We start from the raw sequence: 26,383 nt of genomic DNA, 5'->3' as shown, positions 1-26,383 counted from the left end.
CCTTCCTGCTCCACCTCAGCTGATTTTGGTTGTTCTTGCTGAGCAATGTGTGCGTATTGTACAGATCAATAGATATATTTTACAGCCAGATTTGGCAGACAGAGCTGTTGTTTGTCACAATTGACATGACATAGGTGGTGGAACAGTCATTTGTACTGAATTTGAAGGGTTTTATAGTCTTGCTTTGATGTGTTGCTGGTGTCCACCACCCCATTTTATGCTGGTCCTCAGTCCTCTCTCCATGGGATGAGTGATCCTCAGGCAAATCTGTCACGCATTAAAACTGATCTGGCGACCGTTGGTATGGAAAAGACCAAGAACTGCTCTAGGTGAAACTGTGGCCTCTTTTCCTCACCTTTCTTTGTGATGGAGAAGGGGGGACTTCTGCTTAACTGGAGCGCTAATAAACCACATGCACAATAAACTAACCCTACATCCCACACATGCTGCAGGTGCTTGAGCTGCTACCCACAGTGGAGGCTTTTCCGTCAATCCATGCTGCTCCTCCAGGGGATCTCTATGCACTTATTGGTCTCCTTTGGGCTCTGGCAGGGGTTGGAGGGGACTAGGCTATGGGGAAAAGGTGAGGATGGGTAGCAGTCCCAGTGCCCCAATACCCAACCTAAGACCAACATTATCCTTGACCTGGGCTCAGATGGTAACCCCCATCCCTGAGCTGGCTTCAATCCACCTAGTAGAGGGGGGCTTGTGAGTCTCTATCTGGTTTGAACCACCCCACAGGAGCCTGTAGCTTCTCCAAGGGCTGCCTTGGGCCCATCAGTATCCACAATGCTCCCACGGACCAGCCCTAGAGCTGCCCACAGATGGCTCTAACCAGGGCCCCAGGGCTACAAAGTAAATCAAGGATGAGTAGGAGCTGGTGCATTTACCCATGCTTGCTTGCACACACACACACATACAAACCAGCACTGGCGACTTGGAAATACTTCTTTCATCCATACATCAAGCTACCTGCAAAGTAGGAAGAGACCACAGCTGTGTGTGCCCTTGTGGCCAGAAAGGCCAATGGTCTCCTGGGGTGCATTAGGAAGAATGTTGCCAGCAGGTTGAGGGAGGTGATCCTGCCCCTCTACTCAGCCCTGCTGAGGCCTCATCTTCAGTACCGCACACAGTTCTGGGCTCCCCAGTACAAGAGAGATATGGAGCTACTGGAGAGAGTCCAGCGTAGGGCTACAAAGATGATCAGAGGGCTGGAGCATCTGCCCTATGAGGAATGGCTGTGAGAACTGGGCCTGTTTAGCTTTGAGAAGAGAAGACTGAGAGTGGTCTTATCAATGTGTATATATAACTGAAGAGAGGGTGTCAAGGGGACGGGGACAAACTCTTTTCAGTAGTGCCATGCGACAGGACAAGAGGCAATGGGCACAAACTGAACCACAGGGAGTTCCACCTGAATATAAGGAAGAACTTCTTTCCTGCGAGAGTGACAGAGCACTGGAAGAGGTTGCCCAGAGAGGTTGTGGAGTCTCCTTCTCTGGAGATATTCAAAACCCGCCTGGATGCAATCCAGTCTAACACGCTCTAGGTGACCCTGCTTGAGCAGGGAGGTTGGACTGGATGATCTCCAGAGGTCCCTTCCAACCTTACCGATTCTGTATGGACCCATCCATGACTTCTGGGCCACTAGTTGTCCATGAGGATGAAGCAGACGCAACGGGATGCTGGGGTGACCATGCCCCTCTGCCTCCACCCACCATGGCTCCTCCTGTCTCTCCCAACTGGTCCAGAGCATTGCTCAGCCCTTCCTCAGCCCCTGGATTTCTTGTTCAGAACTGGAGACAACCACTCTGACCCCAGGCAGCTATGGAAAGACCACAGGAGGTGCAAACCCCCAAGGAAGAGGGTTGGGGAGGAAGTGTTGACTGATCCACCCTTGGATCCAGGCCAAAGAGAGCCTATTTGTGCAGCCCCTGCAGATCTCTCCATCATGTCTGCCTGACAACATGCTTCCCTGGCCCAGTGGCAGATAAGACTTGCTCTGCCGAGAAGGCTCATTTCCTCCTGCTTGTGAATGAGGCAGAATTCAATTTGCTTCCATTGCTCTGAGTCAAGAGCAGCATCTTTAATTCAGCCCTGAGATGGAGGAAGGGCAAAATAGGGCAAGTCATCTCTGCACTTACCTGGCATGATGTAGAAACACAATTTGGTCTGCAGAGCAAACTTACTCTCCTCTGCCACCTCTGCATGAGGCAGGTTAGGGTGCAGGTAGAGAGGATGCAATCTAATGGGAGCCACACTGGTACTTTGAATTTAGGGCTGTCTACATCAGGACGGATTGATTTCATACAAGGGCAACCCCCCTAAACCACCATCATTCTCCCTCACCATCTGAGGCAGGACTCCTGGTTTCTCTTTCCAGCTGAGGTATAGGCCGATGCAAAAGCTTGAGGACCATGCCTGGAGCTTGAGACAAGCCTATGAGGAAAGACTCACCTCTGGAAGCAGGATGAACCAAGGGCAGAGAGGATGCCTAGGAATCTGGCTGCAGGGGAGGTTCAGACCCCCAGCTCCCAATCTGCACACTGTCTCCCAGATGCCCAGCTCTCAGCACAAGGAAACCCCAGGGGCTTTTCCTAGGTGCAGGGTTTTATTGAGAAAACAAAGGTTTAGGAGAACATCCCACAGCTGCCAGTGGCAAGTGGGGGCTATCAAGATGCCGTGGGACTGAGGATGACGTCCTGCTCTCTGCAAGGCTGGTCTTTTGTTGGCGCCATGATAGGATGATCCTGCTGCATGGAGCAGCCTGTTCCTCTCCACTGCAGGTTTCAGGGTCCACGGCTTTCCTTGAAGAGGCAGAGCAAAGCGAGAGGGCCCCACAAGTGCCTCTGTCACCATCTGTGTCCCCATGGGCCTGTTCTCTCCAAACCATGTGGACCTCAAGTGGTGGGGCTGGGCTGGTTTCCCTGCTAGCCTGGCTGGCAGCCGGCGCTCTTGTGGGGAAGATGGGTGCTCTGTGCTGGGAAGATTTTTCCCCCATGTTCCTGCACTCTATAGGCAGGTCATAATCAGGAGCATCCCCTGCACCTCCCCTCTGCATCCCCCACCATGTTACTCTCCCATGCTTGGTCTAGGGTTGCTGGATTTGGCTCCAGACCCCTGACTCCATCCCTGCTGGGGTGGTCACTGGCACTGGTTTGCAGGACCAGAGCAGACACCGGTATTATCTGGTATCTCCAGATATTGCTGGAGATATGCCTGGCTGGGAATTGCATTTCTGCCTGGGCCTGGGAACTCTTGCTCTCCAAAGGCACTGGATGCTCTCTACCAAGGAGCTCCATGCAGAGAGCAGGCCATATCCTGTCACACTTTGTCTGGGTCCAGGATTAGCAGCAATATAAAGCACACAAATGCTTGCACATTGCCCAGGAAGGGATGGCTGCTGTTGAGGTTACGCCAAAACACAATTTCTCAGGAAAATCCTGTAAAGAAGCTTTGAAGCCCACCAAGCTGCCACTGGTTCTCCGCAAGGAGCTGGAAACAAAGGACCCAATCTTGCATTACAGGACGGTGCTGATGGTCTCTGCAGGGTCCTGGGTGCTTGGCAATGATTTCAGATACTCCACATGCTTGCGGGTGTCCTCTTGATTGTGCCGGACATAGCAGACCACGTAGGTGATGACCATGGCAAACCAGCCAAACATGGTGATGAACATGGCCACATCCGTGGTCCTCTGGCGCACGCTACAGAAGTTGACACCAGCATCCAAAACCTGGAGCAATGGCTTCCCCACATACTCTTCCCGTGGGGCTGTGTGGCAGGTGATGTCCTGGACTGAGTCAGGGTCCAGCCGTGCCTCCCACAGGACCTCCTGCAAGGTGCATTCGCAGTGCCAGGGGTTGTTGGCCAGCCGGAGCTTGGCATTGAGCATCAGCAAAGCCTCTTTGGGGATGCTGCGGATGCGATTGCTGGAAAGGTCGAGGGTACGCAGCCCAGCAGCCACCCCTTTGAAAGCTGCCCTGTCAATCTTCTCAATGGCATTCCTGGAGAGGTCGAGCTCCTCCAGGTGGGATAGGTGCCTAAAAGCATTGCTTGGGATTCTGGTGATGCTGTTGGCATCCAGCTTAAGGAACACAGCGTCTTTGGGGATGTCCTTGGGGATCTCCTCCAAGTGCCGGGAGCTGCAGAGGACTGCCTTCGCCCCTGCCTGCTCTGTGCACTGGCAGCTTGGGGGGCAGGAGCTGCCCCAAGAGCCACACAGGAGGAGGTAAAAGAAAGCCGGTATGATTGTGAGTGTCATCTTGCACCTAGGCAGTTCGGCATGGCTGCTGGCAATGCCTTGGTCACTGCAGGAGCTCTCGGCTGGCAGAGCATCTCCTCTGCACTCCTGCAAAGCCTCTCTTACTGCTGGAAGAAAGTGGAGGACTGGGGGTGACACGGCATTATTTCCCTTGAACACTGCTTACGTCTTATGTGTGATGAGCCCTGGAAAAGCAGGGAGAGGTTGGGCTCTGGAGTCCAGGAAACAAGGGCTTAATGACGCTGGCTACCATCTCTTCCAGGACAGTTTAATTAGGCTTAAAACAGATTGTACCTGGACAGAGATCTGCAGAGAAAAAAGGCCCCTTTCTCAAACCTGTCTCTGCACATCCCACCCAGATGGACAAAAGGATGCTGTAGGATGAAGATGTTGCATAGGGCACAGCCTGGGAGCCCACTGCTGATTTCCACATGGGACGCAGTGATTTGCTGCTGAGGAATGGCAGCAGCAAATTCACATCCCACCAAATTCCAAGTGTTAAAAAAAATGATGACTCAGACTCCCCAGATCATCAGACCAGCTTAATCATCACCACCGGGTTTTTAAATAACAAGATCTGGAGTTCTTTTGCTTTCCCATCTGTGAGCTGGTACAAGTCACATTTCTGAGGGGTTTTGCCAAAGGAGGGACTAGGAGGTGACTGTTCTTCCTTTCTTCATTTTTTAAATACAAGTGAACAGTGTGGTTTAATACCTGACTCCAGGAGCTGGATCTTAGAGAGGAGCCACTGAATATCCCAGTAAGGGGGAGTGATCCAGGAATCATAAACCCAACCTCAGTCTTGCTGGAGATGAGGCAAGAGATGAAGCAGGTGGCCCTCTTTCCTCTGCCCTTCAGTGCTACCTATATACCTGTTGCTGCAGCCTGGCTAGGGGGAAAAGATCTCCCTGGAGGGGAGTGTTGGTGGGGAGGGACTCCGTCAGCTCCAAGGACCCTTTTCCCCAGTGATGAAATTGGCCATGCTGATCTCATTAGATAAGATGAGCAGTGAACAGCATGCAGAAAGTCTTACAGGAGAAGTCATTCTCCTTTTTGGTAACAGCACTCATCTGGCATCAGCATCCCTCAGGAACCAGCATCCTTCTGGTAACAACATCCCTCTGATAACAGCATCCTTTAAATACCAGTGTCCCCTGGGTACTAGCACCCTGTGGGTACCAGCACCCTTCAGGTGCCTGACCATGGACCTGCGGAGGGGGTGAGGGACTGCAGCTAATTCTTCCAGGGGAGATTTTTCTCTATAGCTGTCCTAGCCCAACCCAGTCAGAGCCAGGGGTGCGCAGGAGCAAAGCCGGGGAGCTGGGGGCCCGCTGGGGTTGGGGGGCCCAAGCTGGGCAGAGTGGGAGGGCCAAAACCTCCCGGGTGTGGGGGTGGGCTGTGCACCTCGGCTGTGCAGGCACTGGCAAGCTGCAGCCCCGCAGGACTCCAGGCACCGCTGGGATGCGGCAACGGGGACCCCCCCCTCCGCCCTCCCCCTCCGCATCGAGGCGCCTCCCGGGGCCCCTCACCGGCCACCCTGGGCTCCGGGCAGCCTCTTACCTGCTCAGCCGCGGGCGGCTCGGCTCGGCTCCGCCTCGGTGCGGCTCCGGTTCCCGTTCGGCTCCGGCTCCGTGCCGGTGCCGGCGGCGGTGCCGGTGCCGGCAGGAGGCGACGCGCCGTCTCCACTTGTTGCTGCGGCTGCTCCTGCCCGTGCCCCCGGGACGGGCGGTCCTTGCCTCGTCGGCGGGGCGGCACCGGGTGCCCGGGGCGGTGCTGGGGGCCCGGGGAGGTGCTGGGAGCCCGGGGCAGGCACCTGGGGAGGACACTGCAAGGCCAGGACACCCGCCCAGCCCAACCTGGCCTCACCGGCTGCAGCCCACATTGCTGCCTGGAGCAGGCTACTTCTCTGCAGGCTTGACACTGGCCTGGCCCTGCTGCCTCCCCGCCTGGGGGTAGGGCCAGGGGAAGGGAGCAGCAGAGGTACTTGGGGTGCTTGACTCCTTTGTGAGGCACAGCCACAGCACAGGTAGGGGAGGGACCACTTGGACCTCATTTGTGCTGTAACTGAGTGATGCTAATTAAGCTTCAGCAATTCATGCCAGCCTGCAGTTGCTGTGTTCCTGTCAGCTTTTAGGCCTGTGGATCTAAAGGATTTATGGGCTGCTCGAATACAAGATCTCCTCTCCCTGCCCAGCCCTGCCCCCCCACCCCAGACTTGGCCCTCTTGTGCTCCTGCTCTGGTTTTCAAGAGTGGTGACAGGAGACCACGGGCAGAGACCCAGCAGGACACCAGCAACAAGGGAAGGCACCATGCTGCAGCCTTGGCACACCACTATTTCCAGCAGCTCCTCCTGGAGCTCCAGCTCACAGCAGGTGAGTTGGGTTTGTGTGACAAGGTTGAAGGTGGGAATGTGCAAACTGGGCTCCAAGTGGGGCCTTCAGGAATGCCGACTGGTTAAACAGCCATAACAGACCACACCTTTAATTATTTAATAGATAGTTTATTGAGCTAGGTTGACTATATTGCCAGTCTGACACTGTTGCTGAGCCCCAGTGCATCACCAGTGAAGCTGCAGTTGTGCTATGACGGCCACCAGGGTAGGAAGAATAGCTCTAGCTGGCCAATGTATGATCCATTGGGAGGATTCAGGGGAATGAAAAGCCTTCCCTGAGCAGTCCAGTCATAATAAGACACCATGGGACTGTTCTGGGATTATCAAGAGCCCCTGGATATTGTCCCCACTATGCCTTGTTCTTCCATGCAACAAAAAAGATAAGTGAGGGACCACCTTAAGAAAACAGATGTCTGAGATAGCCATGCTAATGACCTCATTCTGGTCCCTACTTGCCCAAGGGACCACAGAGCACGGACCACTTGAATCCCAGCAAGCTGCCTCTTTCCCTTCATGTGTGCAAGGGCATGGGGCAGGCAGCTGACATTTAGCACAGGACATTGGCGCTTTGGAGTTCAGGTACAGCATGGCACTTGGTGTATGCAGGCAGGGTCAAGTAACAGTATGGGATGCGCGGGGGACCTGTATGAAGGTACGAAGCTATAAGTATACAAGCCACGAGGCACTCACACCTTCAAAAGAAGCACTGGATCACACCTTGGGACCATGTTGCTGGGTCCGGGTTGGCTGGAAATGGCATGGCAGTGGAGCTGCCAGGGCCCGGAGCATGGACCGGCAACAAAGATGCCTGATGGGTACCCTGGATGGAGGGGGAGCTGGGGCAGGAGAATCCCCAGTGCTGGCACCAAAGCAAACAGAAAGTAGAGCTGAGCGAAGAAAATCCTTGCAGAAGCAGTCCTGTGAGTCTGTTTGCCCCGCGGGCCTTGGGCTAGTGACTTGATTGATGTGGAAGCACCAGGAGATGGGCTGGAGCTGAGCTCTGCCCCTTCAAAGGATGGGGCCATTGGATTCCTGCCTCAACAGAGACCAGCATGCTGCATGGGCACTGCCCAGACAGCCCATGCCCCCAGGAGCATGATGGCTGCAGTATACTGTCGTGGGGGAGGGGCATTTCTCCTCCCAGAGACCTGAGATGTACCTTCATGAAAGGACCCAAAGTACCATGAGGAAAACCTGGTCTCCAGCAGCTGCCCGTGGCCTCAAAAGGGTGCTGGGGGCAGAACTGCAAGTCTCAAACTGGGTGCTGGTCCAGGGCAGCAGGAGCCCTGGCCTGTGCTCAAGGACTCAGTAGTAGGAGCCTAGGAGGACTGAGACCTTGCGCAGGAGCTCCTTGTGATTGGCATGCAGGGGCATCCTCTTGTCCAGCACCTGCCAGCGGATGCACAGCTCTGGGTCACAGCCTTGCAGGAACTGGAAGGGACAAAAGACATTGCACATGTTGCAGGCAAGAGCCATGCCAGACACATCTAGCAGCACTTTGAGCCCCCGGCCTCCTGCCCTCTCTTTTGGGGGCCACTGTTGTTATGCTACCCCATGTTTGGTCCCACATTCTGCTGCATGCAACTGGAGAGACCCACTCTTGATTAGGACAAGATCAGCGTCTGGAACCAAATGGATTTTGTGGAAGAATCTGCCATGCCTGTGGTCTTGCCTGCTCCATGCATGCTTGGAGTTGGGTCAACGAGACTTGGCGGCAAGAAGCCCTTACCGAATTCATCCGCTTCATCTCCACATCATTCTGGTCATCAAAATGCACGTTGATGGCAACAGTTTCAACCCAGGCATTGTCTGTGTTGCGGGGGTCATCAAGGTACCCCTTATGTATCTGAGCATGGAAGAGGATTGCTGCATTAGCAAGGCCCTGGACATCTCTCTGATGGCACCAAGAGATCCCAGATGCCTCATCAGTCATGGGATGTTTCATAAAGGATTAGGCATACATGCTTAGACAGGGGGATATTGCTCCATCACTTCTCTGACTCTTCTGAAGAACTGTGACATGTTCCCACTTTGTGCCCTCTGAGCTACAGTCATGGAGAATGATTGCAGCAGATGCAGCCACCCACCAGCCTGCTTTGGGACCTACGATAGGGTGGTACATGTGACCCAAGTTCACAAGGCCCTCCAGTATGCTCTCAGACCCTGGGCATGATCTCAGGCCATTATGCCGTTCCTCCACTTCCACCAACTATGCCTGCTCCTGCCTGAGGGCTTGGTGGGAGCATTGGCAAAAGGATTTGCATCCTGCTGTCCTACTGCTGTAACCCTCGCATACCACACTGACACTGCACAGCCCCGTACCTCTGTGCCATGTTTCAGCAAGTTCTGGAATTGAGGCCAGAACTCCCGACGCAGGATCCACTTGAGCTTCAGTGGCAGCATCTCACCTGGCTCCAGTGACCCCTGTACCAAAGCAGATGTCACTAGAGGGGCCTGCCTGTGGACCAAACCATCCTTCCTTCACTGCCAACAGTTTGGCATCTCCATTGCCATGGCAACAGGTGATGCCACCACAAGCTATGTTAGAGGGGAGTGAATGGTGGAGGGACCTCCCTTTCTTTCCTCTCCCTGCTAAAACTCCTCAGTTGTGCTTGAAAACATGTCTGTCTAACTGCTTTAACCTCTGTAATTTGCTGCCACAGGACACTATGCCAATTGCTTAATAAGAGGTCCCAAAGACAAGTGAGAACTGAAGCACTGATTAAATAAGAAGCGAAAAAAGGGTTGTGCCTCCAGGCACAAGCAGGACACTCTGCTGTGGGCAAAAGCTACCTCCCCAGATAGAGGGCTGTGAAACCCATCTCTATCTCTCTTTTTTTCCATGGTATATCTAGCTGTCTAGGCCAGCAGACCTTGGGCTCAGGAGCCTGCCTGGCCTTCCTGGACCCTTCTGAGCCATCTGTTTTTTACTAGCTCTTACCCCAGGCAGAGCCCAGACATCCGACAGGGGGTATTGGGCAACTAGGACTTCCAACATCTTCTTCAAGCTCTTCCTGATAATGGATCCATCTGAATTCCTCCTCCACCTGTGAGAGAGACCCATGCAATGCTGCAGCAGGACTCTGCTCCCCTTTCCCAGAATGCCAGCAAAAGTTCTCACTTTGAGTGGGCAGCAATGGGGGGTTTTGTCAGAGACTCCCATTTTCCTGTAATGGCTTTGTGTCCCCTTCTCCACCTGTATCCCTTGCAGCACTTCTCCATCCCAGTCCTAGAGCAGGATATCTCACTGTTTCCATACACTCACCGGGTCACAACTGGGTGCAGGGCATGGTTGGGTCCAAAGCAGTGCAGGCTCCCGCGCCCTCGTAGCCCCGTCCTGCCCATCGGATTCCTAGCAGGGAGAGAGCACGCTGGTTGGGAAGGCATCAGAATTCCTCATCTCAAGCTGTGATGTTGATCGAAGTCATAGAGTCTTTCCAGAATTTCCTAGCACAGCATTGTGGGTGTTCTGGGCTGCTGGGGATCTTTTGAGAAGGCGCTGAGGAAAATGTGTCATTTCTATGCCCCACAATTAGCTGTTTGGAAGCTGGAAGGAATTTGATGCACCCAGGCCCTCCTGGCACACAAAGCCAGGATAGCAATTTCTTGGTCTTAATGGTATTTTGCAAGGGTGCTTGGTGGCACTATGTACAGCTGGGCACGCTAGTCCTGGGCATATGCTTCCTGTCCCCCTAACTCCACCTCACCCATCCATCCCTGTGGTCAGTATACTCACAGTGGCAGCCCATCCTGCACTGTGTAGAGGCCGTGGAAGCTTTGCCGGTTGATCAGCCCATCCATGGCATTGTAATTGATCTTCAGGAGAGACTCCAAGGACCTGGACAACAGGAAGCAAACAGTAGGGCAGGCGAAAGGGGCAGAGGCCAGAGCTCCAGGGAGAGAGCCGGGGAGGACACTCACGGGCTGAATGGGTCCTGCACAGCCATGTCCTTGTGGTTGGCCGAGTAGGAGAGAGGGTTGTAGAGTGGGAACTCCACCTGCAGAGCATATGGCTGCATCAGGCCCAGCTCACATCCCCACTCTGTCAATAGCATCAGTTTGGGGGCAGGCAGGGACCAGGACTCACAGGAACACTTTCTCTCCCAGTCTCTTCCTTTGTCTAGCTCTTAGCATCTATCCTGGAGGCATGTAAAGCTCTGGACCCTGCTTTGTCCTCTCTGGGGCTGAGGACAAGGTCTCAGCTCGAGGACTGGTGCCTCACTTGTGCACCCACTGAAGCTGGTGCCAGATCCTGCTCCTGGCCCATATGGGCACAGAGCAGGCCCTAATTTGGGAAATGAAGTAGCAGATGCTTTTCCCTCTCTGTCTCCTAATAGAGTATCCCCAGGCATCCCTAGCACTACAGATCCCAGCAGGAATGATGCCTGCTTCTCCTTCTTGTCTCTCTGAGAGCTCTGGAGGAGCTGTCTGCCCAGGAGCAGATCTCACTGGAACTGCCATTTCCCAGTGTGAGTGCCCTGTAGGACTTCAGAGATGGGGCAGTCCCACTAACAATGAAAACAAGGCTGTCTCCATTAGGAGCATCCCAGGACATGCCAAGTGACTCCCAGCCCTGTTCCCCTGAGCACAACTGCAGCATCTCCAAAAGGAGGCATCTCAGGCCATGGATAGGCCCGCTGCCAAGCAAAAACTTAGCTCTGGATTGCTTAGTCCTAGCAGCATCCCCCAAAGGCTGCTTGTCCCAGGACAGGGAAGAATAGGAGTGCCCAAATTTGACTGTTTTAACTTAGGAAGCAGGTGCAATAACATGTCTGTTCCCCTTAACACCTTCCCACCTCCCTCTGTCTTCTGTCTACTGGAACAATCTGAAGCTCCTTCCTGCCAGTGCTGAGCCTGCCAGGCCCTGCTCCCATAGTCAGAGCTCCTACCTCCCAGGGCACCTTCTCATCCGGCACAGGGAAGCGGACAGTGTGAGACCCTGGATATAGGAGGTTTCGAGCAAGCACATGGTATGGAGGCTTCATTTCCTCAGTTTTCTCCTCCAAGTCACACTCCCTCATTTCTGAGGCTTTGCTGAGGACTGCAAGGCAGACACAGAAAATGAGACCTGACAAAACAGGGTGCTGAGTCAAAGTGGTTTTGGCGCTGTGGGTTGTGGCTTTGCTGAGGGCTTGCTGACCATGAAAAGACTCAGCAATGGGTTCCATGGAGGGCTCCAAATGGAGGGGAGCTGACGGTAAGAATGGCCACAAAACAGGTTGGACAGTCTTACAGAGACCTTGGCCCTGCAAGTGGACTGAGGGATGCAGGCCAGGCATCTGTCACATAAGGTCACCAAAAAAACCTTCTGAGCCTGGTGTCTCTGCTTTGCTGTTTAACACAAAGACACAAGGAGTCTGCTCTGTCCTGGTCACCAGAGTCAGGCTGGAGACATCATGAGACCCAGAGCTTCCTCACATTCTGCTGCAGGTGGAGACTGGCTCTGCTTACCCAAGGGTGGCATGTCCTTGTCTAAACCGAAGCCATTCCCATGTAGAGCCTGCATCATCCAGTTCAAGGCTTTAGCACTCTGATGTATCTGTATGGGATAGGATAGGCCATCAGCCCCTTCTCACACTGCCAGTAGGCACTGGTGAACACAGGCAATTCCTTCTCAGCTCTGCACTGCTCAGCTTTGGACTAGAAATTGCCCAGAAAGGGCTCTCCGGGAGATGAACAGGACTCTGTGCTGATTGTTTCTCCCACCATAGAAATCTCTGTTGTGTCTTACTGCAGAGTTGTAGCACCTGGCCCCCAAGCTCTTGGCAGGACTGGCCTAAGCCTGAAATAGCCCAAGGCAATCCTTCAGAGTGAATGGGGTTGGCTGCTTGGTGACTCAGAAGAGCCTCCAATCCCAAACACAACCACTCCTCGCACACCAGAAGATCAGCTCATCTTGCTCCCCTCTTGACATACCAAATGGAGCTTAGACAAATGGAGTCTCACAAAACCATTTCTGAATTTTGGTCAATATCAGCAGAAGATCTTGCTGTCTTAGGCCCTGAGGACACTAACTGGTCTTAATGGCCTGCAGCAGCCTCACCTGGGGCTTCCTCCCACATCATGTCAATAGACCCTGGAGCCCATTTCAGCTCAGCCCATAGCCTTCAGTGCCTGTCTGAGCTGTGTGAGAGGAGGGTTTGTCTCCAGCTTAGCCACTGCCATGGCCAGGCCTGGCTGTGGGCCCTGTTGATCCAGATCCTGGCCTGTGGATGAGCTTCCCATTCACCATGGTCTCATTCTTCCAGGTCACCACGGACCTACTTGGTGATCACTGTATTGTGTCTGACCCTGGTTACCATCACCAGATCTGACCCTGACCTGATTTCCTAGCTTGACTTCAGAGCTGTATCATCACCATGAGCTTGCCTAACTCTTGATTAAATCTGACTACCATCTTGGGTCTGCAGTTGTGTTATCATCCTCAGTTCCCTATCCCTGAAGGAGCAGCCACCCTCACTGTGCCCTGCCACTTAGCTTGGAAAACCCATTGAAGGGAAGCAGTAATAGGAACAACAGCCACGATGCAGCTGTTTCAGAGAAGTTGCCAGGGTCCCTTCCTGCTCCCACAGACCCCCACTCCTGATGTACAGCATGGAATAGCTTCATGGGGACAAGGCTGAGCGCCCCTCCCATGCCCAGAGAATCCGGAAAACCATCTTTGGCTGTAGTTCAATTGTCCCAACCCCTTAGACAACCTCACCTTTCCAGGGGAGTTGCTCAACTTCTGTCTCACCTGCTCCTCCAGAGCGATCAGTCTCTGCTCCACCAGCCCTGTCCTCTTCACCCAATCCAAGTCCAGCAGCTCTGCTACTACATCAACTCTGGAGGGTCAGCACAAAGAGGAGACTCCTTAGGAGCTGGGCCTGGTGCAGGTGCCCAGCAGCCCTCTTCATTTTAGTGCATCCACATCCTCAGGAGTCCTGTGAGCATTCGCTTCCCACAGCCATGAGTACAACAACAGCTGCCTCAGAGCCACCAGTCTTTCTCTTTCTTGCCCAGGCTGCCCTAGGACAGGAGGATATCCCTGCCTTGAGAGTGCTCATACCTCTGTGCAATGTCTTGGATCTTCTGCTCCATGTTCTGCTTCTCCTGGCACTGCTGGTGCTGCAGGTAGTTCTCCTTCAGATACATCTCCCAGGAGAGGAGGGCAGCTTCTTCATTCTTCTCCAGCTTCTCTTCTGCCAGAGGAAGGGAATGGTAGTGCTCAGAACTCACAGGGTACTTGGAGATACCTGAGCATCTCAGGCCCTGGTACCACAACCCAGACACAAAGCCGTGTGCCTTGATGCATGGTGCCATGTCCCAGGGAGGAAGTAAAAGAAGGGAAGAGAGATGTTCCTCACTGAGCATCTTGTGGCGTGTGGCTGGCCTGCGGAGCAGGCTCCGCTGAACCAGGAGCTGCAGGTGATTGAGGAGAATGAAGGGGGGAGGCGCAGGTGGGCGGCCATGGTACTCCTCAATCAGGTCGTGCCGCTGAAACTTCCAGATCTGATCTGTGTGCTCCTGGACCTGCTGGAACGTGTAGCTGCAGGGGCAGAGCCTGGGTATTAGCCATGCTGTGAGGGTATTCGGCTCATCTGTATGCTGCCACAGCTCCTACCCCATCTCCCTGGTTAGTCCTGGTCAGCTCCCCATACCCCCACTGTGTCTATAATTCCTCCTCCTCCCCATAATGTGTCCCAAAGGTCTGGTCAGCATGTGACCCAGGCACCTCCTTGCACTCCCTCAGCATGTGGCGCCCTGGCCCTGCCGGCAAGCAAAGCTAGCTTGATGCACCATGAGGACCACAGGGCCAGGTCAGACTCACTTGAACATAGCGATAAGGAGGTTCAGGAGGAGGATGTTGGTGAACAGCAGGTACAGGCATAGTAAGATGACCGTCAGCCACTCTGGGAAGATGGGTTCCTTGCTGTCCTCATTGGTCTCTGGGCACTTGGGCTTGTAGGGGTCAGTCCCATTGGGGCTGCACTGATCGATGTTAAAGTTGACCCCTGCAAGCAAGCACAGCACAACTTTGCCACAGGCAAACCTCATGGTATCTCAGGGAGCATGTTGTAGTGACAGTAGCCAGCATCATGGGAGCTCAGCACCTTCCAGAGATTTTAACAACTGCCATATATACACAGTTTTTGAAGTTGATCTGCATTGTCCTCTCGGTCCCAAGGGCTCTACTAACTCCCATTAGCTTTATAGCTGTGACACTGAACTGGATCAACTCATGCCAGTTGAGCGCCTGCTCTCATACCTTTACTAACATGGTTTCTCAACCATTTGGGCAACTTCAGCCCCCGGATTTGGCATCGAAAGAATGCTCAGGATATGCCTGAGTAGGGCTCCAGCCCCACACTCCATCATTGCTCTGCCCTATGTTATGCTTGGAGAGGAGTCCTTTGCAGGACTCCCATGGGCAAGCAGGGCAGGAACTAGACAGATTGCTGCATGAGTGTGGTACTCCTCAACCTTGCCACAAATCTACTCTGCTCATGCCACATGCTGTTACAGGCCAATGTCCCTTACCATCAATGTAAGAGGGGATTTGCCCGAAGATGGTCAGGTAGGAGTGGTAGACAACTCCACGGAAAAGCCACTCCACACGTTCCTCATTGTGGATCAGGATAGCTTGCTTGGCAACCCCAAAAGACACCACCCACACTGCTAGCAGGAAGAGGAAGAAGAAGACATCCTTCATCTGCAAAGACACAGGCAAAAGCAAAATTGTATCTTGGAACACACTACTGTCCAGGACAGGATAACATGGGTGGCACATCCCACGCAGGTGTCTGGCTGCCCAGACTGGACACTCCCAGCTGGGAGCTCAGCCTAGTGGAGTGGAGAGGAACTCTCACCATGCGTTTCACAATGATGATCTTGGGTCCCAGTGTCTTACTGACTGTGAAAATGTGCATCAGACGCAAGCAGAAAATAATGAAAGCCAATGACAGTATGATCCTTCCAGGATACAAAGTTGATGGGATCAGCCTGGGCACAGAACAGAGGAAACGAAACATCTCAGTGCTACCAGACTGGGTTTTCTTCTGACCTCACAGTATTATACCTCTGCAAAACTACTGAGCTTCCCCAGAGTGCTGGGTGAGAGTTGCAGCACGGAAAACATCTAAAAGTGGCTGAAAACAGAGGGAAGTCGGCCAGAATTAATCTTTTGACTGTGAAAATCTTCACTGGCCTTTTGAAGAAGAAATTGCAATTTAAGAAAATGTGCGCAGTTCTACAGGCCTAATCTGGGGCAGCCTGCAGCCTAACACAGTGGCTTGAGCCTTTGTACTGCCAGGCAAACAGCCCTACAACTCACCTGCAAGTCAGCCCCGTGATAAAGACAAGAATGGCACAGACATCTAACTTATTCCAGAAATCCTTGAAGTACAGGGAAGCCATTTTAAGGATCCCAAATCCATCTGGGTCATATAACAGCTGTTGAGAAGAGAAATGGGGTTGGTATTTCAGTGAAAGCCTTGTAGGATATTCATGTGTATTGTAGAGAATGGAGACCACACAGATCAGCTGACCATCACTGGATTCTCTTGCTTACCTGGAGTCAGCCTTAGCCTACAGGGTTTTCTACAGGGACATAAAAGAAGAGATATCTGAGAAAAGGAGCTCCTTTGTCTAATGAAGAAAGGTAGAGAGATGTTGAAGCAAAAGCTGAAAAAAAGAAATGTAAAGCAAAGACTGGAAAAATCTCCTAAAACAAATGCCCAAGGAAGGAGCTTGTCCCATCATCTCCTGACATATTCAGCTCTAGACAAAGTGTCTTTCAAGACCAGGCCAGCTGTAGCTGAAGAAATTCTGTGGCCTGGAAGATGTGAAGGATCTGGCAGTCCTTCTGCTGGCACCTCTCTGAACAGATGGGTACACAAGAAGCAGCACACAAACATGAGCTACATAGGAGACTTTCCAGGAGCACCAGAGGGGCACATCCTCCCAAACCTCCTCTCCCTGGCTACTCATACCAGGAGACTTTCCAGGACCACCAGAGGGGCACATCCTCCCAAACCTTCTCTCCCTGGCTACTCCATACCTGGCGGGTCTCCTCACACACCAGGGAGAAGAGCCAGAAGTAGATGAGGTATTCGCGCCAGGATGGCAATGGCTGGAAGTCAACCATCAGGACGTAGGCAAAGAGCAAGAGGAAGGTGAAGTAAGACAGGATGTTCATGTGGAAGATGACAACAGGCGCCGTGAAGAAGGCTCGGAAACGTGTCAGGCAGCCCATGGGCTGCAGCCTCTTCTCCCTGAAGGGAGAAAGAGATGAATGCTTGGCTCAGCCATCTGAGACTTAGGTGCTAGTGAAGCACATGAAGAGCATTGCTCCAGCCATGCAGTGTGTCACTGATTAATCTCCTATGCCAGCCTGCTGGGGAGGTCTTGTTGGCTCATCTGCTCCCCAAACCACATGCTACCCAAGGAGACTTCACAATAGCTTCTCCCAGCCTGTGTACTGTCCCATATAGACTGACCCTCCTGACCAGGCTATCCCATGTGGTTCAGGGGTCACTTCAGCCTCACAAGGGAACCTACAGACACCACAGTGGGGCTGAAGGTGATGGCACACAGATAGACATAGGGTGCTCTTGGGCGCATGCGGGACTGGCTTTACGAAGGCAAGGCTCATGACCACTGTGTCCCATGGAAGCAGAGTAAGCCAGCTGAACAATGAGGTTTGGAGGAAACCTCTGCCTCATTGCACATACACCCCAGCTACGAGAGGTACCTGAAGGTGATGAGGCTGGTGTAGAGAAGTGGGAAGAAGAGCATGCATGCAATCACTCGCCAGAGCCCATTGTCCACACACATCTTCCCCCACCAGACTTTGGTTAGAAAGGCCTACAAGAAGGAAGAGGAGCACCAGTTACAGACAGCCCCCTTACCCCAAAAAGTGTAACTCATGGCATAGTTAACTAGTCTGGCTGAGGGACAAACTGGGCTGGGTCTGACTCCTGAGGAGCCCAGGCCAGCTCTGCAGGAGTACTGGGGGCAAGTGATTCCCAGCAGCACAGAGTAGGAAGGAGATTAGCAGGCCCAACACAGATCTTGGCACAGATCACCATGTGATGTAGGGTTGCATCGGTCTCTGAGCCCTGGGAATGGAGGTACAGAGCACAGTCCCTCCATCTGAGCCTCAGCTCTGCAAATGAGAAACCCTTAATCTGCAGCAAGGGACATGTAGGTACTTCCCCCATGTGCCCCACCACTGAGAACCCACCTGCACACCCCCATGAGACACAAAATTCATGTTCTTGGCCTCCAGTGCCAACTGCAGACAGGTTGTCTTCCCCCAGGCTTCGGAGACACGGGTGAGGAGCTTCTGGGCTCTCTCTTCATCTTTGCGGTAACACTCTGTGAACACCCCTAGCCAGGCAGAGATTGAGGAGGCATGGCTGAGCTCCAGGGCCAGCTTGGCACTCAGTAATATACCCGTAGAGTCACCCTTTGTAGCAGGATCTGGACACTGCAGCATAGCCTGCCTTCAGCATTTCCTGCTCTGCCTTTGCACTGTCAGCTGTAGCACAGCCCTGACACACCACTGTCATGATTAGGGGGCCCCTGTTTGGAGTTGTCCTCCCCACCCATCACCCCAGCATACAGCCTGTAGAGATGGGCAAAGCTAGGTAGCACTACAGAAGAAAAAAGAGCAATTCTGTCCTGCCAATCCCCCTCTCACTCACCAATGGCTTTGTGTTCATACTGCTCGGCCAGGGCTAGCATTTCTTCAGTGGTGTCTGTGTCTTCCTCTTCCTTGGCAAGCTCCTTCAGGATCTTGCTACAGGCCAGAGCAGCCACTGTGCAGTCCTGACTCTAGAACAGAGGAGGCCAGAGTGTGTGGGACTCTGGCACCATCTTACAAGACCCCAGGAGTACTGTTGAGCCCTTCAGGTCTCCTGCAGCAGGGAAAGAAGGTCTCCCAAGCTGGTCACTACAGGAGGAAGACAGATTTCCACGCTGGGGCTGAGCAGTCCTTTCCTTTGGGAGCATGTAACCTGGTGCTGTGGGGTATCTGGGGACAACTGCACTTTTGTGATGGGAAGCTGGGGGTGATGGGACAGGTGACCCTACTGATGTGCATAGCATGCTCGTGTCTCCCTAGCTGGCAGCTAGCCACAATACATTTTGCACAGCAATGCCACTTCTGGGCAGGAAGCATTCTCCAGTCCTTCAGCCATCCCTCAGGGTATCCCAGCCTACAGTGCACTGGGGCCCTCCTCAGCCTCTGTAGGGAAGAGCATGCTTCCAGCCTGGAATGTAATCTCTGCCTGCAGCTTGAATTTTTGTGGGAAAAGGAGGGATCTTGCTTCATGGTATACAGCTGAGAGTAAACTTCAAGCATGCATGGGTGAGGGGAGCTGTCGCAGGCTTGCTTGCTGACTCCCATTTGACTTGGGCACTGCTACAGGCCTGTGGGTGACTTGTGGGCCATACTGATTCCCAGCAGGTGATATCTTGCCCCTTTGGGTGGGAGGTTTGGCTCCATCTGAACCTTACAGCTGAGACCAACAGCCTTGGGTTGTGCTACCTGTGTCCAGATGATTTCTGCCAGCTCCTTGCGGTTCTGGACCACAGCCCAGATGAGCAGGTCACGGACTGGGTCCATGGTGAAGGCAATTCGGTTGGCAGAGCGCTTGTAGAGGGACCGGAGACTTGACCCTTGAACCTGCAGGGTGTGCAGCAGTCAGACCTGTTCACCAATCAACAAGCAGCAGAGAGCAGATGCCCGCCCTGCAAAAAAACCTCCCCAAGCCCTGTGTGCCTGCCACTATCACCTGCGGAAGGGCTTTTGCTGCAGACAGTGGAAGTGACCAAGGTTGGACTAGTCCTGGAAATGACATTTTTTTCAGCAGTATGTGGGGAGGTGCCCAGTGGGCGCAGTGCACAAGGAACCTCTCTGTCCTACACCTTGCTGAGTCTTGCCCACCAGAAGTGCACAGTGCCATGGGTGCAGAATATGGGTGCAGGGTCACGAGGGTCATCATAAAAGGATGGGAATTGTACCTTGGATGTGGGGCAGATTACCTGTACAGAGCTTTAAGGGATTTTAAGTAGGATTCTTGAGTGAGCAAAAGGTCAGAAATCTGACCACAACTCCCAGGGCTGTTTCCTGAGCTAGAGTCCCCCTACTAAATGCAACCTTACTACCACATAAACTGGAGATGCATACGTTGAGCTTGATGTGTGGAACAGGGATGGAGAGCCGGGTCCGCTCTGGGTGCTTGGGCTTGGGATAGAGGGGCTGCGTGGAGTGGCCTAGCAGCTCCTGTAGCACCTGCGAGATGTGGTGCAGTTGGACTCTTGGCATTTTGGAGCCAGCTGTGTGCTCCTTCTCCTCCAGCAGGACCTTCTGCAGCTTGCTGTGGAACAGGCAGGATGGTGCTATGTTGTCATAGAGGTAAACCAGGGCATCCCAAGTGACAAACTCCTTGAGACGCACTCCCTGCTCCAGGAACAGCTTGACAAACTCTGGCTTGTTGGAGATCAGGGCAGCTGCCATCACGGGATGCAGGTCTGTGGGCTGTCAGGCGAGAGACAGAAGTCAGGGGTACTGGGACCATACAGCAGGGCCATACCGTGCTCCTTGCTCATATAGGGGGATGGTGTTCCAGAGCACAAAGTATCGCTGAGTGTGAGACAGCAGCTGAAGCATGGGGTGAGAAGGAGATGCTCAGAGGGCACTGACTGCCAAGCTGGAGCTCAGCCTCACCTCCCCAGTCTCTGCCTGGCCAGGACTACCTGCCCAGGCAGCCTTACACCAAGACCCTTGCAAACTTTTGCATGATCGGGAATAGGGAGAAATGATCTAACCTGTGTGTCCCTGCCCCTCTCCTCCCCAAAGTTCTTTGTTTCTCATGGAAGCCATGCAGCAGGCAAGTAGCACGGGTATGTGAGGAGGCCTGCCTCACCCTCCACTCATGGTCATCTGTGAAGATCTCACTCCGAGCAATGTCCACCCTGTTCCAGGCCACAGCTAACTTCAGTTGGTGGTCCCAGTTCTCATGGCCAAAGTGGTCCCGATTTCGGGATGCTGCATGCAAAGTACATGGGTTAGAATAGAAAATATTTACCCAGCAAGAAGATGCTACCTGGAAGCCCCTGTTAAAACCAGGCCCTTTGGAAGAAATGGCTCTTCACCCAGTCCTTACATCTCCCAGCCTGCATCCTATATACTAACCAAGCCAAGCACTTAGTTCTGAGAATGGCATCTTCGCCACACACCAGAAGGTCTCTGTAGAGGCCCAGCACAATCATTTAGGGAAGGAGGTAGGGAACATGGCTGAGGTGCCTTTGCCCTGTTTGCAATACACAGCCACTTCTGCCTCTGGGGAAGCCCCATGAGCTGACTAGCTCATCACTACAAGGTCTGGGGAGCCTTTCTGCAAGCCCATAAGCCAGGCAGCTGCAGGAAGTGCCTCATGATGCCTCTTCCATTCTCCTCTCCCTATACACCCAAGTAGCTCCTAGCTCCTCACCTTTGAGCAGGGCCTGCAGGATGGCAACATCCACATCATGCTGGCCATACTTGCTCTCTCTGAAAATTGTTAAGAGCTGCCGGCTCCGCACTATGTCTTGGATCTGCAAGGAGAACCATGGGCAAGTTAAACAGCAACAACAGCAACATCTGCAGCCCTGTCCTACTTGGGGCAATGCCTTGCTCCTCTTGAGTTGTCTGCAGGGCCCTGATCCGTGTCTCCCAGCCTGGCTGGAGTTAGTCCCATATGGCACCTTTGTGACCAAAGGGGTCAGGCACTAGAGGGGCAGAACTTGAGCCCTCAGGGTGTCCACCTGGACAATGTTGAGCATGACCAGAGAAGTTTGTGGGTTGGGGGGAAGGCCAGCCCCAAACTTCATATGGGGAGACCTGCTGCTCATGGGCAAGAATCCCTGGGTCTTCTTTAATCACTACATGCTCAAGGAGGGAGCTGTTTGCTCAGGAAGAGAGAGGCTTACCTTCTTGGTCCATTCCACCAGCTTGCCCTCAGTGAAGTACTCATAGGTGTCATGGAAAAGCGTGCTCAGCTTCTTCTGGATCAAGGCAATGGTTATCTTGGAGATAGGCAGGCTGGCCACCTGTGCAATGACATCGGCCACACGCCCAGACCCCTCCACAATCACACAGGGGGTCCCATTGGTGATGGCATTGTAGATGGTCTGCAACAAAGCAGGGATGTTGATCCCAATCCTTACCAGAGACCAGAAGACCCCCCCCTCCCAATGATCCTGAAACCCCCACTGCTTCACTGTAGCACTCCTATCCAACTGCATTTCAGCACTGTAGCACCATGGTCGCACCAGCTTTTTACCAACACCGCACTGTAGCACCATGGTCGCACCAGCTTTTTACCAATACCAGGGGGGCAGCACCTCCAGGGAAGGGGCAGTTCTGCTGCTCTTGACCCTGGCTGCTGATTTTACAGCTTTTCCTGATGCTGCTCTATCATTGCACCCTCTCAGCTCTCCTGGGAGAGGGCAGGACAAGGTACTTACATCGAGTGTCCCAGGGCCTCCTTCTAGCACTACACACACAATGGGGATCTTGATCGCGACTCCTGCAGAGAAGCAGAGTCCAGGGTCAGCTCCGTGCAGGGCAGACCCTCCCTGCAGCTGAGCTAGGTCCTCTTTGAGCAGTGAGACATAAAAGATACAGCAGAAGCATTGCTCAAAGCATGTCAGATGCCCGAAGGGAGACGAAAAGATTCCTGGCAGTCATACTGCTGGAAAGGGCTGTCCTGGAGCCATCCTCTGTCAGAGAAACGCTCCTTTTTTTGGGTCACTGAGGTACTTGACAGGAACCATGTTTTCTGTTTATCATGAGCATCCTCTCAAACTCCATCCTCCAGGGAAGCCAGTTCACTGTCTTCCCTCTCACCAGAGGCCAGGATGGGCAGCACTTATCAATGGATAATGCATCTCACCTCGCTCCCTCCCCTTCCTCAGACCTGGAGATTTGCTGCTGTTACCTCCTTTCACTTTGGTCTGCTCAGAAATGAATTTCTCCAGCCTGGTCCTCAGGCAAATTTCCACACCGTACCGCCCGTGGGTCCCATCATCCACCAGGATGAAGTGGGAGTGGTTGCTGTCCAGGCAGGACAGGCTCCCTTGGTTCTCCTCATCCAGTACATATTCAGCTGGAAAGCCACCCTGCAAGGTGCAACAGGATAGATACTGGGCAAAGTCTGATAAAGTTAATGAGGATTACTGCATGCCATAAACAAGCACTATGTGGAACGGGAACAGATCTGCATGCTGCGGATCAACAAACAGCTGTGCCTGCCATCTCTCCAATCTTCATGTCAGCTTTGCTCACTGCCTCTGTGTCTCTGCTCCACCTGCCTTCCCAGGCTGCTCCCTCACACCCACAAGGATCCTCCCAGGAGAAGCACTGCACCTATGCAAGACACTGAGTATGGCAGGGGAGCTGCTTGGAGAACAACAGCCAGGGACCATCAATCCTGCTCTGGCTGCATTTTGCCAGGGTTGCCAGCCACAAAAACTCTTGAAGCACCCCTTCCCATCACGATCCCTGGCATGGGCAAAACAAAGGTATCTGCAACTCAGCCAGTCTCACCATGGGGCAGATTAGGGTGTCTCGGTTGTACACGGTCCCCCAAGTGGCTATGCCAATGGTGACAATCTCGCTCTCTTTGTAGTTGCTGCTCAGGATGAAGTCTCGCACTGCCTCTCCCACCTGTTTCATCACACCGGTGTGCGACCCCCCTGTGATGATCCAAGCCCCTGGGGGTCAGAAAGAGGTTTTGGAAGGGAAGGGATATGCTTGCAGTGATCTGCTCACATCCTCTTACATAGCAGTAGGAAGACCTAGCCCTCAGCAATGCTCTATCCCCCAGAAGATGCCTTCCCTTTCCAATACACCAGGCCCTGGCAATATGGGAGATGACTTCTCTGCACAGTATGGCATCTTTCAGTTCTATTCCCTGTGAGACTGCAGCAAGGACAGTCTATTCCTGATGCTGGTACTTCAGATAGGGACCTACAGTCCTTCTGGACCAGCTCAGATATTTCCACAGCAGACAAACTCACTGCAGCTGGCACAGTCACACAACATGCCCCTCTCTCACTGCAATCTCCAGAATCACTTGTATGTCTCTTACCAGTGGTCTGGGCTACTTTGACTAGCCCTTGCCGGAATATGTTCTTCAGCCTCGGCTTCATTTTGAAGTTTTTGGCTCCCCCCGTGACTGAGATGAGGAGGTTGGGTGCATCAAGGCCCCAGTGCTGTGTCATGAGGTGGTAGATGATCTGTGGGGGTGTCTCCTCGGATACACGTACATACTGCAGAAAGTGAGCATACATGTAGTCAGGGTAAAACAAGTAAGGGCAGGGGAAAAGAGCACTTCCACCCCAATTTCTCCTGTCCCAGCAAAGAACCAGGGGCTTCCCACTATTTTACAGCAAAGTCCTGTTGCTGCTGCCCCAGGTCTTGGTGCTGGACTTTTTCCTTCACTTCTCTGGGTTCAGCATGACTGAGACACACCTAAAGATTATGATAGGGAACAATCATTCCTTGGGCCCTGGCATAGGCCTCACAGCATTAAGGCCAGTCTCATGGCTTCATAAAGGGACTGGATACAGGGTTGGGAGAGAGGAGGGATCCTGTCACACCTGCCTTTCTGTGCTTGGGTCAGTGTTGCCTTTAGGACATTTCCACACTTTCACCATCTCCTTTCATTCAGGAGGGAAATGTCCGCATTTCACCCGCCATGGACCCCAGGTTCTGAACACTGGCTCCCAGCACACCACAGAAGCAAAAAGCAGATCACCTTTCCCATCTTCTGCCCCAGGCCTGTGAAGCAGATATCACCAAAGGCATCTGTCGGCATTTCCTGGATGTGCCTGCTGGGGTCCCATTCCTTCCCCAGGAAGATGGGAGGCTTGGCAGCATCTTCTATGTGCTGTTCCCTGAGGTAGCCACACTCGCACACAACCCTCCTGGAATATGTACAACCAGCTTTGCCAAAAACAAGCCAACTCCAAAGGGCAAAACCCAGGTGGCCCACCTAGTTAGCACAGGTAGGAAGTGGTGGAGTTTTAATTAAGAATACCTTGGGTACCACATCTCCCACCCAGCTTGCCTTCCAGCTCAGAAATTGTGCGGAAACAAATGCATTGTTTGGGGGAAAAATCAACAAAAAGTCTTATTTCCACTTGCTGAGATTTGTGATAGAAATATAAAGACTTGTCTGGATGAAATATGGATGGAAATGTTTGCATGCAAAAGCATCAGAAGGGCTACACACTACAAAACTGGATATCAGCCATGAAGCAAATGTGGGATTTCCTAGTGCTGCAGGTTTTTCGCCAAATGCCCCTTCTGCTTTCCTACCAAGGGAGGGATATGAAGGAACCATTTGACTTACCCAGAGTCTGATGTCTGGGAGCTTTCAACAAAGTACACGCACTCTTTCTTCCGAATGTTTTCAGGAATCCATGAGATGAGATTTTCCTGAGGGAGAAAGAGCAACAGGTGTTGAGGGTTTCTGTTAAGGGCCAGAAGATATACGAGAGCCCAGACACCTTGGTGCTTGGATAACATCTGGGTACTTTTTGTGAAGTGAAGGATGAAAGTTCATGACTGTGTGCAAGGACAAAGCCATGTGTTCTCCATGCAATGAAGATATGAGTGCTGGGCACGTAAACATACCTCAAATGTCTGCGATTTTCTGCACATCCCTACAACTAAAGTTACCCTTTATTAATGCTCCCCCATGTCCCAGCCTGAGATTCACCAGTAATGTTTCACGGGATAACTTGGTACTGTTTGTCCGCTGTGTGTGGTCCCACCTGTTCCAGCGCCTCCTACCCTTGCCTTTTCGTTGCTGCTGGTGGGGAAATGTGCCTTCCGTCTGCTCTTCGAGACACTGCTACTGCTCTGCCGGAGGTTGGGGACCACCTCAAAGTCACTCATCTTCCTGGGGTGTGTGGTGGGGCTGTCTCCTCTTTCAGGGCACACTTTGTTCAGTTCGGAGGGTAGAACCTTGATGCATCGGCTGCGCACAGCCATAGCAGCGATGTATCGCTCTGCTCTGCTCTTTTCCTTGCATTCCTAGGCTGGTAGGTCCTGAAAATCTCCATCCTGAGTGCAGCAAAAAAGAAAAAAGTTAAACGTGGACTAAAACTTTCACGGCACTCTGTTTGGCAGTCCTTTGGTGGTGGTTGCGGGATGTTCTTTGGCCATAATCCACCCTGGTGTAGCTCAGAAAGGAGAGGCTGGCCTGGTATTTCAGACTGGATTTTAAACTCCCTTGCTGCTGTCCATGCCAGCAAGAAGACAGAGAAGATTTCCATAAAAGCCTGCAGGATGTGTTGCCTATGAACAAATGTGTTTGCTGCTGTCTCCATGCCTCTGACAGAGAGTGAGGCTTGGAGGCGTGGAGAGGGGGGTGTTAAACATCTTTGTCAGGTGCCCTCCAAAACAGAAAGGCACAATTTATGGATAGCCACTTGCCACTAGATATGGACACCAATACCTGCCTTGTTACCCGTAAGAAAGTTGACCTGCTTTGCTCAGGGAACTGGACTCAGTACCTTGTATACCTGCTATCCCTTCCAGGCTCAATTACTGTTCCCAAAATATTGGAGCCTTCTGTGAGATCCAAGAAAGATTTACTAGTACAGAGCTGTGGCAGGGCCTTCCAGAGCAGAGTGGGACCACCAAATGCTAGGAAGGGAAGTATTCCTGAATTTCTAGCTTAAACCTGGAAC

At 52.9% G+C, this 26,383-nt stretch overlaps 2 protein-coding genes across 3 annotated transcripts; both read right to left on the bottom strand.

Moving 5' to 3' along the window:
- Window positions 1-3,465: 3,465 nt before the first annotated feature.
- LRRC3 (leucine rich repeat containing 3) lies at window positions 3,466-4,376 on the bottom strand. The gene has a single exon (XM_085311194.1). The coding sequence runs from the start codon at window positions 4,257-4,259 to the stop codon at window positions 3,519-3,521; it is 741 nt and encodes a 246-aa protein (XP_085167320.1). The 5' UTR covers window positions 4,260-4,376; the 3' UTR covers window positions 3,466-3,518.
- Window positions 4,377-7,803: 3,427 nt separating this feature from the next.
- On the bottom strand, window positions 7,804-25,682 carry TRPM2 (transient receptor potential cation channel subfamily M member 2). 2 transcript variants are annotated; one of them, XM_085311192.1, is made up of 32 exons: window positions 25,488-25,682; window positions 25,039-25,124; window positions 24,442-24,610; window positions 23,773-23,953; window positions 23,229-23,395; window positions 22,621-22,801; window positions 22,148-22,209; window positions 21,611-21,811; window positions 21,133-21,235; window positions 20,566-20,687; window positions 19,827-20,177; window positions 19,185-19,322; window positions 18,340-18,469; window positions 17,877-18,115; window positions 17,385-17,497; window positions 16,692-16,905; window positions 15,966-16,084; window positions 15,502-15,634; window positions 15,173-15,344; window positions 14,463-14,646; window positions 13,999-14,180; window positions 13,701-13,833; window positions 13,389-13,476; window positions 12,104-12,191; window positions 11,542-11,693; window positions 10,574-10,650; window positions 10,389-10,490; window positions 9,918-10,004; window positions 9,594-9,699; window positions 8,975-9,076; window positions 8,382-8,498; window positions 7,804-8,083 (listed from the first exon to the last, which is right to left on the bottom strand). In XM_085311192.1, exons 1-32 carry the CDS (start codon window positions 25,680-25,682, stop codon window positions 7,958-7,960), a joined length of 4,620 nt encoding a protein of 1,539 aa, XP_085167318.1. In that variant the 3' UTR covers window positions 7,804-7,957. The 2 variants fall into 2 exon arrangements, with proteins under 2 accessions (XP_085167318.1, XP_085167319.1); XM_085311193.1 differs by having other exon boundaries at window positions 17,877-18,022.
- Window positions 25,683-26,383: the final 701 nt, after the last annotated feature.

The sequence above is a fragment of the Rhea americana genome, unplaced genomic scaffold (genome assembly GCF_003343005.1).
Source record: "Rhea americana isolate MKP2758 unplaced genomic scaffold, rheAme1 scaffold_334, whole genome shotgun sequence".
Lineage (NCBI taxonomy): Eukaryota > Metazoa > Chordata > Aves > Rheiformes > Rheidae > Rhea > Rhea americana.
The sequence above is the reverse complement of the archived record's forward strand: the minus strand, read 5'-3'. Positions and strand labels throughout refer to the sequence as shown.

Excerpts from the sequence above, each read along its gene's own strand:
- LRRC3 (XM_085311194.1), bottom strand. The coding sequence starts at position 4,259 with ATGACACTCACAATCATACCGGCTTTCTTTTACCTCCTCCTGTGTGGC.
- TRPM2 (XM_085311192.1), bottom strand. The coding sequence starts at position 25,682 with ATGGCTGTGCGCAGCCGATGCATCAAGGTTCTACCCTCCGAACTGAAC. Across the intron at positions 14,181-14,462 it reads CTCCTTATCGCTATGTTCAA|CTACACGTTCCAGCAGGTCC; the intron begins GTGAGTCTGACC and ends CTGCCCCTGCAG. Across the intron at positions 8,084-8,381 it reads AGATGAAGCGGATGAATTCG|TTCCTGCAAGGCTGTGACCC; the intron begins GTAAGGGCTTCT and ends TGTCCCTTCCAG.